Genomic DNA, 13141 nt, shown 5'->3' on the forward strand with positions numbered 1-13141 from the left:
AGCAATGAGCTTTGCAGCTCATCTACTGAAAGCTTGTTGATGTCGTTTGACTCTTCAATTGAGCAGACGATGTAATTGAAGTTTTCAGTTAGAGTACGCAGTATCTTTTCAACAATCTTCCCATTTGTCATGTCTTCTCCAAGATTCCTCATATCATTCGCCACCAACAGTACTCTCGAGAAGTAATCAGTCACTGCTTCCCCAGGCTTCATCTCTAATACTTCGAAATTTCTTCTAAGGATTTGGAGTTGTGCACGCTGAACCCTAGCATTCCCTTGATACTTGATTTTTATAGACTCCCAAATTTGCTTCGCAGTATCCTTCTGGGCAATTGTTTTCAAGATTGACTTGTCAATTGACTGGAACAAGTAATTCTTGGTCTTCAAATCCTTCAATTTCATCTCCTCCAAGGCTTTCTTCTGTACTGCCGTCAAAGCTTCTATCGGTGTTGTTTCCACCCATCCTGTCTCAATGACGCTCCAATATTCCTTTGATCGTAGCAGATTTTCCATGAGCATGCACCAATGCTCGTAATCTCCATCAAACTTTGGGATACAAGCTTGTGCGTAATTGTTTGAATCTGTTGTCATCTCTTCTCACTCGGTGTTTTGGGTTTTATGGTGTTTATGAAGGCTCTGATACCAATTTGTTAAATGCACAGACAGAAAATCACACAATAGATGAAAGCTGGATGTTTAAGACGCAAGAAATTAACAATGAATCGTTCAATCTTCATTAGGCTCTTGCTCTGGTTTATATAGAAGTACCGAGCAGAGAAAACAAGGGGAAAAGCTTGACATGCTATACGCATGTGAGCTGGAATGGAAATAATAGAAACAAATTGAAAACCAATTACTAATAACAGAAATAGCTAACTAAACAAACTGTGACTGAAATACCCTTTCAGTTGTTACCTGTGACTGGACGGAAAGAACTCCATATATATAGACCTCTGCTAGTTTTGACTTTGCTTTAATACTGTAGTTCGGCAGACCCCTGACAAGCAGACGTCCCTCACACTCCCTCCTCGATCCATTATTACTTGGGTTAAATTAATGCCTCTTTTTTTTTCTTTTTTTTATCTTAAAATTAATTTACAAGTTGATCAAGATTAAGTTTTTTTCTTGTACCTAATATTTTCTCCTCCATCATTCTATTTATTATTAACTTTTTTATATATAATTATTTAAGCTACATGTATTTATTTATTGATTTGTTATCTTCAAACTAGTTCTTACGTCGAATGAGATAAACTTTTTTTCTAGACGATTCTACAAACACACACTCCATGTTATTTTGAAGTACTTAGCAAATTTAAATTTAGTGTGTGTGTGTCTGTGAAGTGATGAGATGCAAATGGTTGACCATGAAGACCAACTTCGATATTGAAACATTCAAGTTCACACAAGCTCACCATGCACGGTCCAAAGCTTTAGAAAAACCACTAGAAAAGAAGAAATCACAGCAGGGTCTGCTGCCGGTGAAACAACCGTATTGGGGGCTTGGGATCGATACATGTCAAGTCTACTTCTTGCGCAATTTCCTAAAATAGGCAGAAGGATTTTCATCAAAATCACTCCTTGACATGCGGAAGTTCCGCCCGGGTGCTTTCATTGTCTTGCCATTCTTCTTGCTCTTGGTAAGACATCTGTAGCAACTACGAAGTAGGAGACCTATCACTGCCACTGCAACAATTGTAGGGACATGTACTTTCTGCAACCATTCGAGGACATCAGGAGCTGGTGGTCCCATTGCTGTTAATCTGTTTAGAAATTAACGGGGAGGGGAGTACTGTTGTGGGCGAGGAATTAGAGAATCGAGAGGATGCAAGAAACGTGATAAGCTATGAGAAGGCTGCACTGCACACAATTAACGGTGCCTCCCACAATTTAAGAAGATGAAGATGTGGTGGGTGTCTTCTGGAAATAGAGAGTGTCTTGCTTAAGATGTAAGCATCTCTTAAGGATTTAATGTCATGTTCAGCCCACCAGCACTACTCTAGTCTTGACAAAAGATAAGGCATCATTGCATGTAGGATTTACGCAACAATACATTAATTGGAGAATATTATTATAAGATATACAGAGCTTTAAAAAAATCAAAAGAACATACCAGTACGGATTATTCGATCTAAGTTAAGATTAAATCAACAAGTCAAGCATCGATCCCATTTAAAGAGAAAGAATTTATCTTTTAAGCGGATGAAATGTTTCTTTTTATTTGATTTTAAATTTTTAAACCGATTAAAATGTGTTATAGAACCTTTTATTTTTTAAAAAAAATAAAAATTTCATCATTGTCTCCTAACTTAGTATATATTCCCATATTGATCTTTGTACTACTCTTGTTTTGCACCACCGAAAAATTATTGTTTTTTTCTCTAGGGTTATATATATATATCATGTTGTTAAAAATATATTTTTAACACAATCCAAAAAATATAATGTAAACTCAAGAATTATTGTTTTTTTTAAGGTTCTATTTAAAGTTGTCAAAAATATATTTTTAATATAATCTTAAAAATACAATGTAAATTCAAATTGTCAGTAAATTTTTTATAAATATCATGTGTTCAACAAAGACATTATTTTTATTGACTATGTAATTAAATTCTAAGAAAAATATTATGCATATGTTAACCAAAAGTTTGTCAAGAAGCTTGTATATAATTTATCGAGATGAATGAACTTAAATCATTTAAAGATGAAAGAATATAATCATAGTAATGATACCTAATTTATTAAAGATCTTAAGATTTAGGTTCAAATAAAAAATTAAATTATATAACATTCTCGGTAGCACTAGAAAATTATTATTTTCTTTTTATTTCTACAATGACATAAGTGATAGTTGCAATATGATAAATGATGAGTTATGCTCTTAATGATTTTTATATATTAGTACACTAAGTGGAGTATAACATAATACTCTTAATATATATATATATATATATATATATATATATATATATGAGTGAGAAATGTGGTCATTTTTTTAAGAATTTTGATAAAAATTGAATTTTCTAAAACACTCATGAATCCAAGAGTTGTTCATAGTCAAAATAAACACAATAGTGAAAATCAAAGAAAATATCTAGATAGAAAAATATGTGAGTACTATCATCTTGATTTACATAAAAGGTTGATTAGTTCAAGATATGATATTATTTTTTTAGCCTAGTAAATCTAATAGTATTTCATTAAAGAAGGTTAAGGCTAAAAGTTACTTATCTTGATGTAATGATCTATCAATTCAGTATTTTTCAATAAATTTCTATGTCATTTTAAAATTGGTGAGACAATTTTCATTGACACAGAGAATTGTTGGAGATTTATTTAAATGCTTTGGTTTTTTTTCAAAGCCTAGAGGTTAGTTTTTCTTGTTGAAAAATATTTGAGTTATATAATCTTTAGTTCAAAAACTTTATTTAGATTGCATCGAAACTAAAGTGGTGGTGTTAGAATTTTAGGGGATATATAACAAACATTCTAGTTACACAAGTGATGAGCAATAAAACTTTAAAGATAAAGGATTTATCATTAACAATAATAAAAGTTTCATTGCTTTAAAGTATTTCAATAAATAAATACTTTTATTTATTTTAATTTAAATATAATTATTTTTATTACTAGTATACTTTGAAAATATCAAGGCTTTGGCAGACTTATTATGCAGCAGCAATAATCAATGGACATCATAAAATCTCTTTCCCTTCTATATATGGATGTCACTAACACAAGTTAGTTTTAAGAAGATGATGGCGTATAGTATCCTACGATGAATGTTAGCTCCATTCATGACATTCAAAATAAAAATTAAAAAAGAAAAAGAAAATAATCTTATGCACATTCTTTCTAGATTGTGGGGCTGGAATCTATTCTCTTATAAGACTAAATTTAATAATCTCACAGGTGCCGGTTGTTTTCCATGAGATCAGTACTGCGTGCCCATCACTGGACCAATACTCTTCACCAGTTTTTCCTTTATATCTTGCAGATCGAGCTGTGGGTGAGGCTGTGAAAAGAATATATATTTTCTTAATGAAAATGAGTTTGCATTAACAACAATATTGTATGTTTCACGCACGGATTTTTAAGAGAGATTTTATATTTATATCGAAATCAAAATTTAATTGTTACAATAATATTCTTGAGATATTTTCCATGCACGATCCATAACACCAGCTTATTTTGCAAAGTTGTTTTTTTTATCCATACAATAATAGATTTCAGCGTCCATATAACGGCCAAGTTCAACATTTTTAGCAAACACCACGTTAATGGTAGTATATTTTTTTGTTACTTGGGAAAAAAGCAAGACAAGACAAGCAACATGGGTCTAAAACCAAATTAAGGTCATGGTCTGCAAGGGGGAACTATGGGTGGATTTTCAAAGACTGGTAGCCCCTTGCAAGAGATTAACCGCCCAATATCGTTGTGGCCATCATCTGTGATCAGTCTGTAAATTCTGAAATGTTTATTCAATCAATCCAGGAACAAGTATTGATCGGAAGCATTCTGGAAAAAACCTAAGCTTTTGTTAGTAGCTAAGATTCGTATTTTCTTTCAACCAGTTCAAGATTCAATAATCCGCACTCACTCTCTGCAGGAATATTAGCATGATCCCAACATTATTCAATAATACAAGTTCAGTTGCTATTCACTGCAGATTCTCTCTGTGTGGACAAACTCAATAAATATTAGAGTGGTAATGCAACCTCTTGTCAGCTTGTGGTTGCTTACAAAAGCACCTGCACCTTGCTGCTAGTTGTGCACTTGTGCTGCAATTTCACGGCAAGTTTTCAAGCTTATACCTACGAATGCTCTTCAGCCTTTCTTATTGTATTTTGCAGTACCTGTAGATTTAAATGTTAACTGCTGCATTGGCTGCAGGGTTGTGATGGCTCAAATAATTAATCTCTTAGATGACACAGCCACCTTCATTAGTGAGAGGACTGCCCTACCCAGCTTGAATTCACTCAGGAGTTTTGAAGTGGCTGACCAAATTAAATCAGCTGTCAACCAAGCTTGCAATGGCAATGCATGTGGTGTCATGCGTAGAAATTGTAGCTTTCGCAGCTCGTGACTCTATGAATCTTGTAAGCAGGAGTTGATATTTAGAGCATAAATACACCTATTCTTTCTTTCCTTGTAAGCAGGAGTCATTGATACATAGCTTTCTTTCAATCTCACGAGCTAAACCTGATGGACCTTGTTGTCCTCTCGGCGGGCCACACCATTGGTCTTTCCACAACAGGATTTATAATGACACAAATTTGATTGATTGGCAAAAAGAGTCTCCTCCATGATCAAGCGGACACTCGAAGAAAGTAAGCCAAAACACAAGAAGGTAAATTTTTATACTGCAAGTTTTTTTTTTTTTTTTTTTTTAAGGGAGGTTTGGTATGTACTTACAGCCCAGACGTGGGCTGCCTCGGTTACCGCGGGTGTTCTTCGCAGTATTAATAATGACGACTAGCTAAGAGCAGTGGCTGAACTCTGAAGCAAATATTAATCGGTTGATCAAAGTCATGACAATATATAGCGGACATCAGCTATTAAGGCTAAACATAGGGTGGCCTTCGACGGAACTTTTTTCAAAGTTTCTTTCTTAAACTTTGACAATTTGATAATTACCACATTCCTTGTAATTAATAAACTCCCACAAAGCTCAGAGGTGGCCCTCAGAGGATACTCCTTGCGCTTAATAAACTTGAGACAAAGACTTGCAGGTTCCTAGGCCATGCTCCTTGCGCTTAATAAACTTGAGACAAAGACTTGCAGGTTCCTAGGCCATGCAGCTGCCTTTAATCAAATCAAGTGTGCACCCTACATAAAAACAGCCACCATCCATGCTCCTTGCGCTTAATAAACTTGAGACAAAGACTTGCAGGTTCCTAGGCCATGCAGCTGCCTTTAATCAAATCAAGCGTGCACCCTACATAAAAACAGCCACCATCCATGCTTCAAGTTGTCTCTCTAAAGCAGCACGCTCCTTGTGCATCATTTCATTCATGTGTATAATATGACAAAGCAAATGGTTTAACTGGGTGGCACTGTCTTTAAATTATAACCAGGGACTCAACCCTATAACCCAACCATCCAGAACACAACACAGATGAAAGCTGCAAATCTTACATTTCGAATTATAACAACATTTAAAGCATAAACATCCTATCACAGGTCACATGGTATATAGTTTATAACAAGGAATGATAAACCCATGACAAGACAAATTAGACGAGTCTGATTTCATGTGCCAAATCCAAGGTGTTCAACGAAACTTGGAACAATGCACGTTATCAGTGCATGAAAATGTAGCTTCTTCATTCCTCCGCAGCACTGGCAGCACTTAAATCCACACTTAGGTCAAGAACCTGTGACATGAAAGACAAGAACTAATCACAAAGTGGATTCTAGAGCGGACAAAGAGACAAACAACAAGAAACAAGAAAGACGCTACTTAATACAATTAATATTAAAATGCAGCTAAGCAAAATGATCGTCTTTGATGCTTGGTTAGGTATGATTCAAATATTGTTAGCAGTTCAATTTTAAAGTGTGAATAGAATTTTTGCTCTTATCCGGATTTGGAGCCATGGCCTAAGAAACTCAAAATGCTAGTTTAGTCCCTCATCCAACGCTCAAGGACAAACTTTAATTAGATATTTTCCCTCAACACAACCCAGACAGATAATTCCCACAGCTCAGTAGTATGCACATTAGCAAAAACATAAATACCAACAAAAGATAGTATTCAACAGCCATTGTTTTCTGAAAATTCACTTGTGGTATAGTATTGTGAGGTTCAGCTGATAAACATCATGGTTGTCTACATAACGTAATCACTGTTAATGGTATCACAAGACCAAATAGACGGTAGAGCTTCTTCAGAAGAGTTTTTTTACAACAAATTCTCCAGCACAGGAAAGTGCAATCTTACCTTTCCAGTTATCATGGTATACATGTTCAAAACATCGGTGACAGTTGACTCAAAGTGTGTTGTGGCATCATAACTCTGTCGAAGATTAAGGAACTCAATTAGGGAGTATCCATGAAGGTATGGTGAAGCAATAGAAATCATAACTAGCATCATCAGCATTAAGAAAACAAAAAATACACTCACTGTTGAAATAAAGCAGTTGTCCAATGAAGGTTCATTAACTGGTTCGTATCTGTCATAAATATCAAAGAATATCTCATCAACAGGACCTAGAAGGTCAATTCCAGGCTTCAATTCAACCTCAGGATGATCAGTCTCTGCCTCCGTTGATACAAATGCAATGAATTTGCCCTTTGGAGCGACATTGTGAGTATAAGAACAACAGAAAAGGTACCTGCTCAACACAGAAGCATCACAAAAATTTAGCACTTATTGTTTCTTCAGCAAAGTCACAGTAATGAAATCTCCCCCCTTGAATAGACTATTCAATTTGGGATAAGGGTGTTAGAGGATAATATAAAACCATTCTTAAGGCTTCACCTAACAACATAAGTTTTTGAATTGAATTAGTTCTTTGATATGGTGTCAGTGTCTTGATGACCAAAATGTCACGATTTCAATTCTCACCACTTCATTCTAACTAATTAAATTAATAAAACTAAGCATAAGGTAATGGTGAATTTATGCAAGTTTCAAGCCCTAAGAGCTTTCTCTTAAGAGAGTGTTAAAAAAAGTAATATAAAATCATTTTTTAAGCTTCACCTAACAACTTAAACTTTTGGGTTGAATTGGTTCTTTGACAAAGGGAATCAACTACACCCCATGGATCTCCTTGCCCATTAGAGAGAAACTAAACTTTCCAAGATAGCCAAAAAATCATGAAAGAACATATCCATTTTAGAATTTTACCATGAAAAAAATCATAACCAATTTATTGAAGAAAAAAATACACAAACCCGAAACAATCAATTACAAAAAATAAGAACACTAACAATGCAGCAGACAAGAGACTTAACTATAATGTCCTATGAAAACAATTCTATCTCCCTAAATGAACCACCTTCAATTAATGGCCAACTGCCGTGCTGTGTTTACATTACAAAACAAACACAACTCATGCTGGCTGATATTTGGTAACAGTAAAAACAGGTAATGTTGATATGTTAACAATTATAATCCTTCGACTTTTTAAGAAATAATATGGGATTGGAAATAAGAACATATCTAGAACTCACATGTCTGATCTGCGACCCAACTGCTTCTGTGGCAGGATAACCTGCACTGAATGAGATTCATCGGTGCTTGGTATTGGGTGGCTCATAATGGCAATTGCCCTTGCAACCTTCCCAACCTTCCTAACCTGTTCAAATGCATTCAGCTTTCTGTAAATAATGAAACATTCATTTTTTATCTTCAGCGCGCGCGCGCGCGCACGCACACACACAGAGAGAGAGAGAGAGAGAGAGAGAGTCAGGCTTCATTGACTACTTATTTTGTCCTCTGTACCTTGTTGAGTAAGTAGGAAGGATCACAAACAACTTTTTTGCACTTGGCAGTTTCCCCTTCTGATGTGACACCAGCAACTTTGCCTTCCTCATCAAATTCTACCTGGAATTAGAGTGATATGCAACTTTCATATTATATTTCCACTCAACCACAACGATTATATGCACACGGAATTTTCTCAAGAGTATACAAGGTGATGCAAGGACACAAAATAGCATATCAAAACTCAGAAACATAAATAAGTACCTTGCACTCAGGTTTATTTAACATGTATGTGCCTCCATAAACAGCACTAAGCCGTGCAAATGCCTGAACAGAATAACATATCCAAATAACATTGTCATTTCAGTTTATAACAAATCCAGTATGTTGACACGGATGGTGAAAGAATTGAGGAGGGGTAGGCAGGGGGAGAAAGAGACCTGTGGGAGCTCTCCCAAACCATACAGAGGGTAAATATATGGTGATCCTCCTTGAAAACGAGCAAAAGACTCCGCATATAGCTATCACATAATCAGGAGGGGAATTTTCAAAAAAATGCGTAAAATAAAGAATTTCAAATGTAACAGATTCAAAATATTTGTAATGGAACTAAGCTATAGATTCTGAAAAATGATCACCTTCATCCTCATAACAGTATCCAGTGCAGGTTCATTGAGGTAGCGATCATCTCTATGTAGCGCCACTGCATGACCGATGAAGTCTATGGTATTGTCATCAAGACCAAATTTTCTGACAAAAAGTCAACTGTGTAATAAGAAACAAAAGTGCTCACCAAGTTTATTGTTGAATACAAATAGACTTTGCACTAATTCAAATAACCTCTTACGATATTTCTCAAACCAAAATAAAACAACGGTGTTGAACAAAATATGAGGATCCAAGAAAGCTACAGTGTGGTACTAGAAAAGCACGCATAAAGAGACACGTGTGACATATAAGCCTGGAGAGGGGGCATACGCAATCAGTTCTCTGGTAGTCACTCTCGTCAAGTCCATTCCCTCGTGTGTTTTAGGATCACTTTCTTCATAGTTATGGACATATATGAAAAGCTTTCGAGCCCGACGCTTTTCAAAAATACCCATCAGAGGAGATTTGAGTGCCTCCATGTCAGTTGCAGGCACCTTGTGAACCTATTGCAATAGTTTATACCGATGGGCTTTGAGTAAAAAATATATCATAACAGAAAGTAAAGTGAATAATCAACCTCTACTGAGCATACCTTTCCCTTGTTGAGGACATAGCTGCCATCCACTGCTTTGAAGTACAGATATTTGGTAACATTTGTGTGAATGAGGACACGTACAAGATTGCCATTTGCCATCATAAACTAGCCATAAAGAGAAATATCGACGAATCAATAGAGATTTAAAAATGACCAACTCAAAAAAATGAATAACTGGTCAAATAACACAAAGAAGAGAAGCAAGGTGGGAAATACACCTTAGGAATCATGTCAACATTATAATCCCTACTTGAGCCCAGATGTGCTGGAGGCTTATCGTTTCCCCTGAACCTCTTCCACAGCTGTAAATAAATTAAATTAAATTAAATTCAAAATCAACTACTCACAACAGTAGTAGAAAAACGGTGAATGATAAACAAAGACAGATCTTGAATGGTAAATAGGACCTGAATGAGGTTAAGGGAAGCAGATTCTCCTCCATAGTAGTCATTCCTATCCATATGCAGGACCTGGCTCACAAAGACAAAACTCTTACAAGTGCACAAAACCAATACGATCCAAATAAAGCAGAATGAATGTCAAGAGGAGAACACAAAGATAATATGCAGTTACTTGCATTAATTCCATGCAAAAAGATCCATTACTAAACGTGCACCTCAAAAGTCAAGGCAAGGATGATCATAATTGAGGTGAAACACAAAACCCAATAAGCAAGTGACAAGCAATTCAATGAAAACCCATTTCAAAACTTCCCATAAGAAACTAACGAACCAGGAATCAATCCATTTATTTTCGAAAAGATCCATAAAGTTTGCATTTTTTTTAATCAATCAATAAATAGCTCCAGTAAAGCAAAAGTCTTTGCGAATCGGTAAATGATCATCAAACGTAAGCAGTTAGCTTGATCTGTGTGAGCAAAACAAAACCCTACTCTAAAAGGGATAGGAGTGTTGCAAAATGAAACGATACAGATGCATCAGATACCAAATTGGGAAGAAGAGAAGAAAAATGGAAAAAAGAAAGACCTTGAGGCCATCAACGGAGAGAAGACCACTGAGGATGCATTCCTTGAGACCAGTACCCAATACTATCACATCATACTCTTCATCCATGATTCAGAAGATCGACACAATGTTTTCTTTCGTGGTGGGGGTTGGGTTTAGAGTTAAAGGTTACAGGAGAAGAAGAAATAAGAATGGCAAGACAGCTGCCGAGGTAATAACTTTGTTTAATGTTTTACGTACTGATTAATTAACAAATAAAACCTTCAAGGCAAAGCAAAACAGAGATGCTTTGTTTCTTAGTTCAGGAAACCTTCCTTGCAATGCGAGCCCTTCTGATTTTATGAAGGCAAGGTCATACGACTCATACCTATCTATGGCTTTGTGAGTTGCTTCAATGACATGTTCGATTTTAAGCTTAGTTTGGTTCGGGTTTGTTTCTGACTTTGTTTAAGAAGTTGATTTGGTTAACAGATATAACTAAATCTAATCTAATGAATTTTTTTTAAAAGGAAATAAAGAAATTATATTAATATATCAACACAATCTAAAAATTATTTTAAAATAAATAAAAAATATATATTTATAACACAAATAAAAAAAATATTTAGAACCTGTTTGATATTGTAGTAGTAAATATTTTTTAAATGATTAACGCTTCGAAAAATATAAAAATAATATTTTTTTTATCTTTTAAAATTTATTTTTGATATTAAAAAGTTAAAACAATTTAAAAATATTAAAAAATTAATTTAAAATAAATAAAATAAAATTCTTTAAAAACAACGAAAATAATTGAGGTCGAGAAACATTTTGTATCAATTTTCATCCGACCCAAAAACATCTATGTTCATCACTCACATCCAATTTGGTTTTATTGAAACCCTAAAACCCAAAAAAAAAAAAATCAACCCTCTGTTTCCCTTGAAGCCTTCAAGGAAGTACATGAGTATTAAATATGTTTTAGTCACTTATTTAAAACAATGTGCAATTCAGTTTTCAAATTTGGAAAAAAATAAGTAGACACAATAAATAGAAACTTGAATTTAGTTAAGCTAATTAGCTATTTTACATGCATTTCACTACAAGTAAATAGTTTTTTTTTCACTATAAGCGTGTTTAACTGTATCATAATAATAATACATATAAAATAATGAAAAGAACAATCTATATTTAACAAAAAATTAAATAAACAAGCTAAAAAATTCCAAATATAAAATATATTAATTTAAATATAAATTAAAACATTATTTCAAAAAACATATATTAAAAAAAGATATCAACTAAAAAAATAAAATTATATATATACATTTCAAGTGTAAAGTGTCATTCACTCCATTAATAAAGAACGGTTTGTAAGTATAGAATGATAAATATTTCAAATGTTAATAATTTTTTTATCAAGAAAAAAATTTAAAAGAAAAAAAGGAAAGCTTTACTAAAAGATAAATTAAAGAAAAATAAAAATAAAAACAAAAACAAAAAGAATAGTTATAAATAAGTTCGGTATAAAGTGATAAATATGTAAAATATAAAGGAAAAAATGGATAGAAAAAGCAAATCAAATTTTTTTTCATTAAAAAATCCAAAAATTACAATTTTACTATCTCTACAATTCGAATAATAGTAAACAAAAATAAAAATATTACAAAATTACAATTTCTACCGTAATTTACCATTTCCTTTTACTTTTAGTATATTATATAATATACAATTCCTTGTGTTATATTTAAATTATACAATATACTAAAAGGATTTAATGCTCCTCTTATTGTTTATCTAGACTCAGAGCACTGTGCATTGAAGTAATGTAATGACAACCCAGCCATTGCCACAAAGAGTTGTAAGTACAGCGAGGAAGGGGTGGAGTTGTTTTTTTATTGGGATGTATTTGGCATTAAAGAGTTGCTTCAGGAGAAGATGGTTACTTCAAGTTTTGATGAGGTTGCCTTGGGCGTCAGTTGAGCCCGTGTCCCCACGTGAGGACACCTGACACCTGAGCTAACCTGCCCTTGAGCTGGGTTAAGAAAGCATCACGTGGTGCTAGGGCTAGGGTTGGCTTGCCCTTGCCCTAGCATGAGCTAGACCCGCTCCTCCACGCAAGAACACCTGGCGTAAGGTTGCCTTGTCCAGGGCATACAACTAGACTAGCGTGTCACATGGCGAGACCTGGCGCTTGAGTTGCCATATCCATGCGTTGGGGCCACAAATAATAATATTTTTAGTATTAATACTTTCAATGATAATAAAAATATTAATCTTTGTACCATAAATAATAATATTTTTGTTATGAATACTTTGAACTAAAATGAAAATAAAATATTATTATTTTTAATTATAATAAAATATAAAAATATTTGTATCGCAAATAATAATATTTTTGATATTAATGCTCTGAACTATAATAGAAATGGTAATATTTATAAAATAAATAATAGCATTTTTAATATTAATACCTTTAATTATAATAAAAATGATAATATTTATGGACAAACAATAATAATAA

General features: G+C 33.8%; 1 protein-coding gene across 1 annotated transcript; it reads right to left on the bottom strand.

Moving 5' to 3' along the window:
* Positions 1 to 6037: 6037 nt before the first annotated feature.
* LOC133673405 (guanosine nucleotide diphosphate dissociation inhibitor 1) lies at positions 6038 to 11036 on the bottom strand. The gene is made up of 13 exons (XM_062094185.1): positions 10660 to 11036; positions 10081 to 10143; positions 9892 to 9975; positions 9671 to 9778; positions 9409 to 9581; positions 9069 to 9180; positions 8871 to 8951; positions 8695 to 8757; positions 8449 to 8550; positions 8178 to 8302; positions 7126 to 7336; positions 6943 to 7017; positions 6038 to 6376 (listed from the first exon to the last, which is right to left on the bottom strand). The coding sequence occupies exons 1-13, from the start codon at positions 10744 to 10746 to the stop codon at positions 6326 to 6328; spliced, it is 1335 nt and encodes a 444-aa protein (XP_061950169.1). The 5' UTR covers positions 10747 to 11036; the 3' UTR covers positions 6038 to 6325.
* Positions 11037 to 13141: the final 2105 nt, after the last annotated feature.

This window comes from Populus nigra, chromosome 14 (assembly GCF_951802175.1).
Source record: "Populus nigra chromosome 14, ddPopNigr1.1, whole genome shotgun sequence".
Taxonomy (NCBI): Eukaryota; Viridiplantae; Streptophyta; class Magnoliopsida; order Malpighiales; family Salicaceae; genus Populus; species Populus nigra.

What these genes read in the sequence shown, in the direction of transcription:
- LOC133673405 (XM_062094185.1), bottom strand. Translation starts at nt 10,746, where the DNA reads ATGGATGAAGAGTATGATGTGATAGTATTGGGTACTGGTCTCAAGGAA. An exon ending in ATACTGTTATGAGGATGAAG is followed by an intron (nt 8,952 to 9,068) that starts GTGATCATTTTT and finishes ATTATGTGATAG; the next exon opens with CTATATGCGGAGTCTTTTGC. An exon ending in CTTCCTACTTACTCAACAAG is followed by an intron (nt 8,303 to 8,448) that starts GTACAGAGGACA and finishes GCATTTGAACAG; the next exon opens with GTTAGGAAGGTTGGGAAGGT.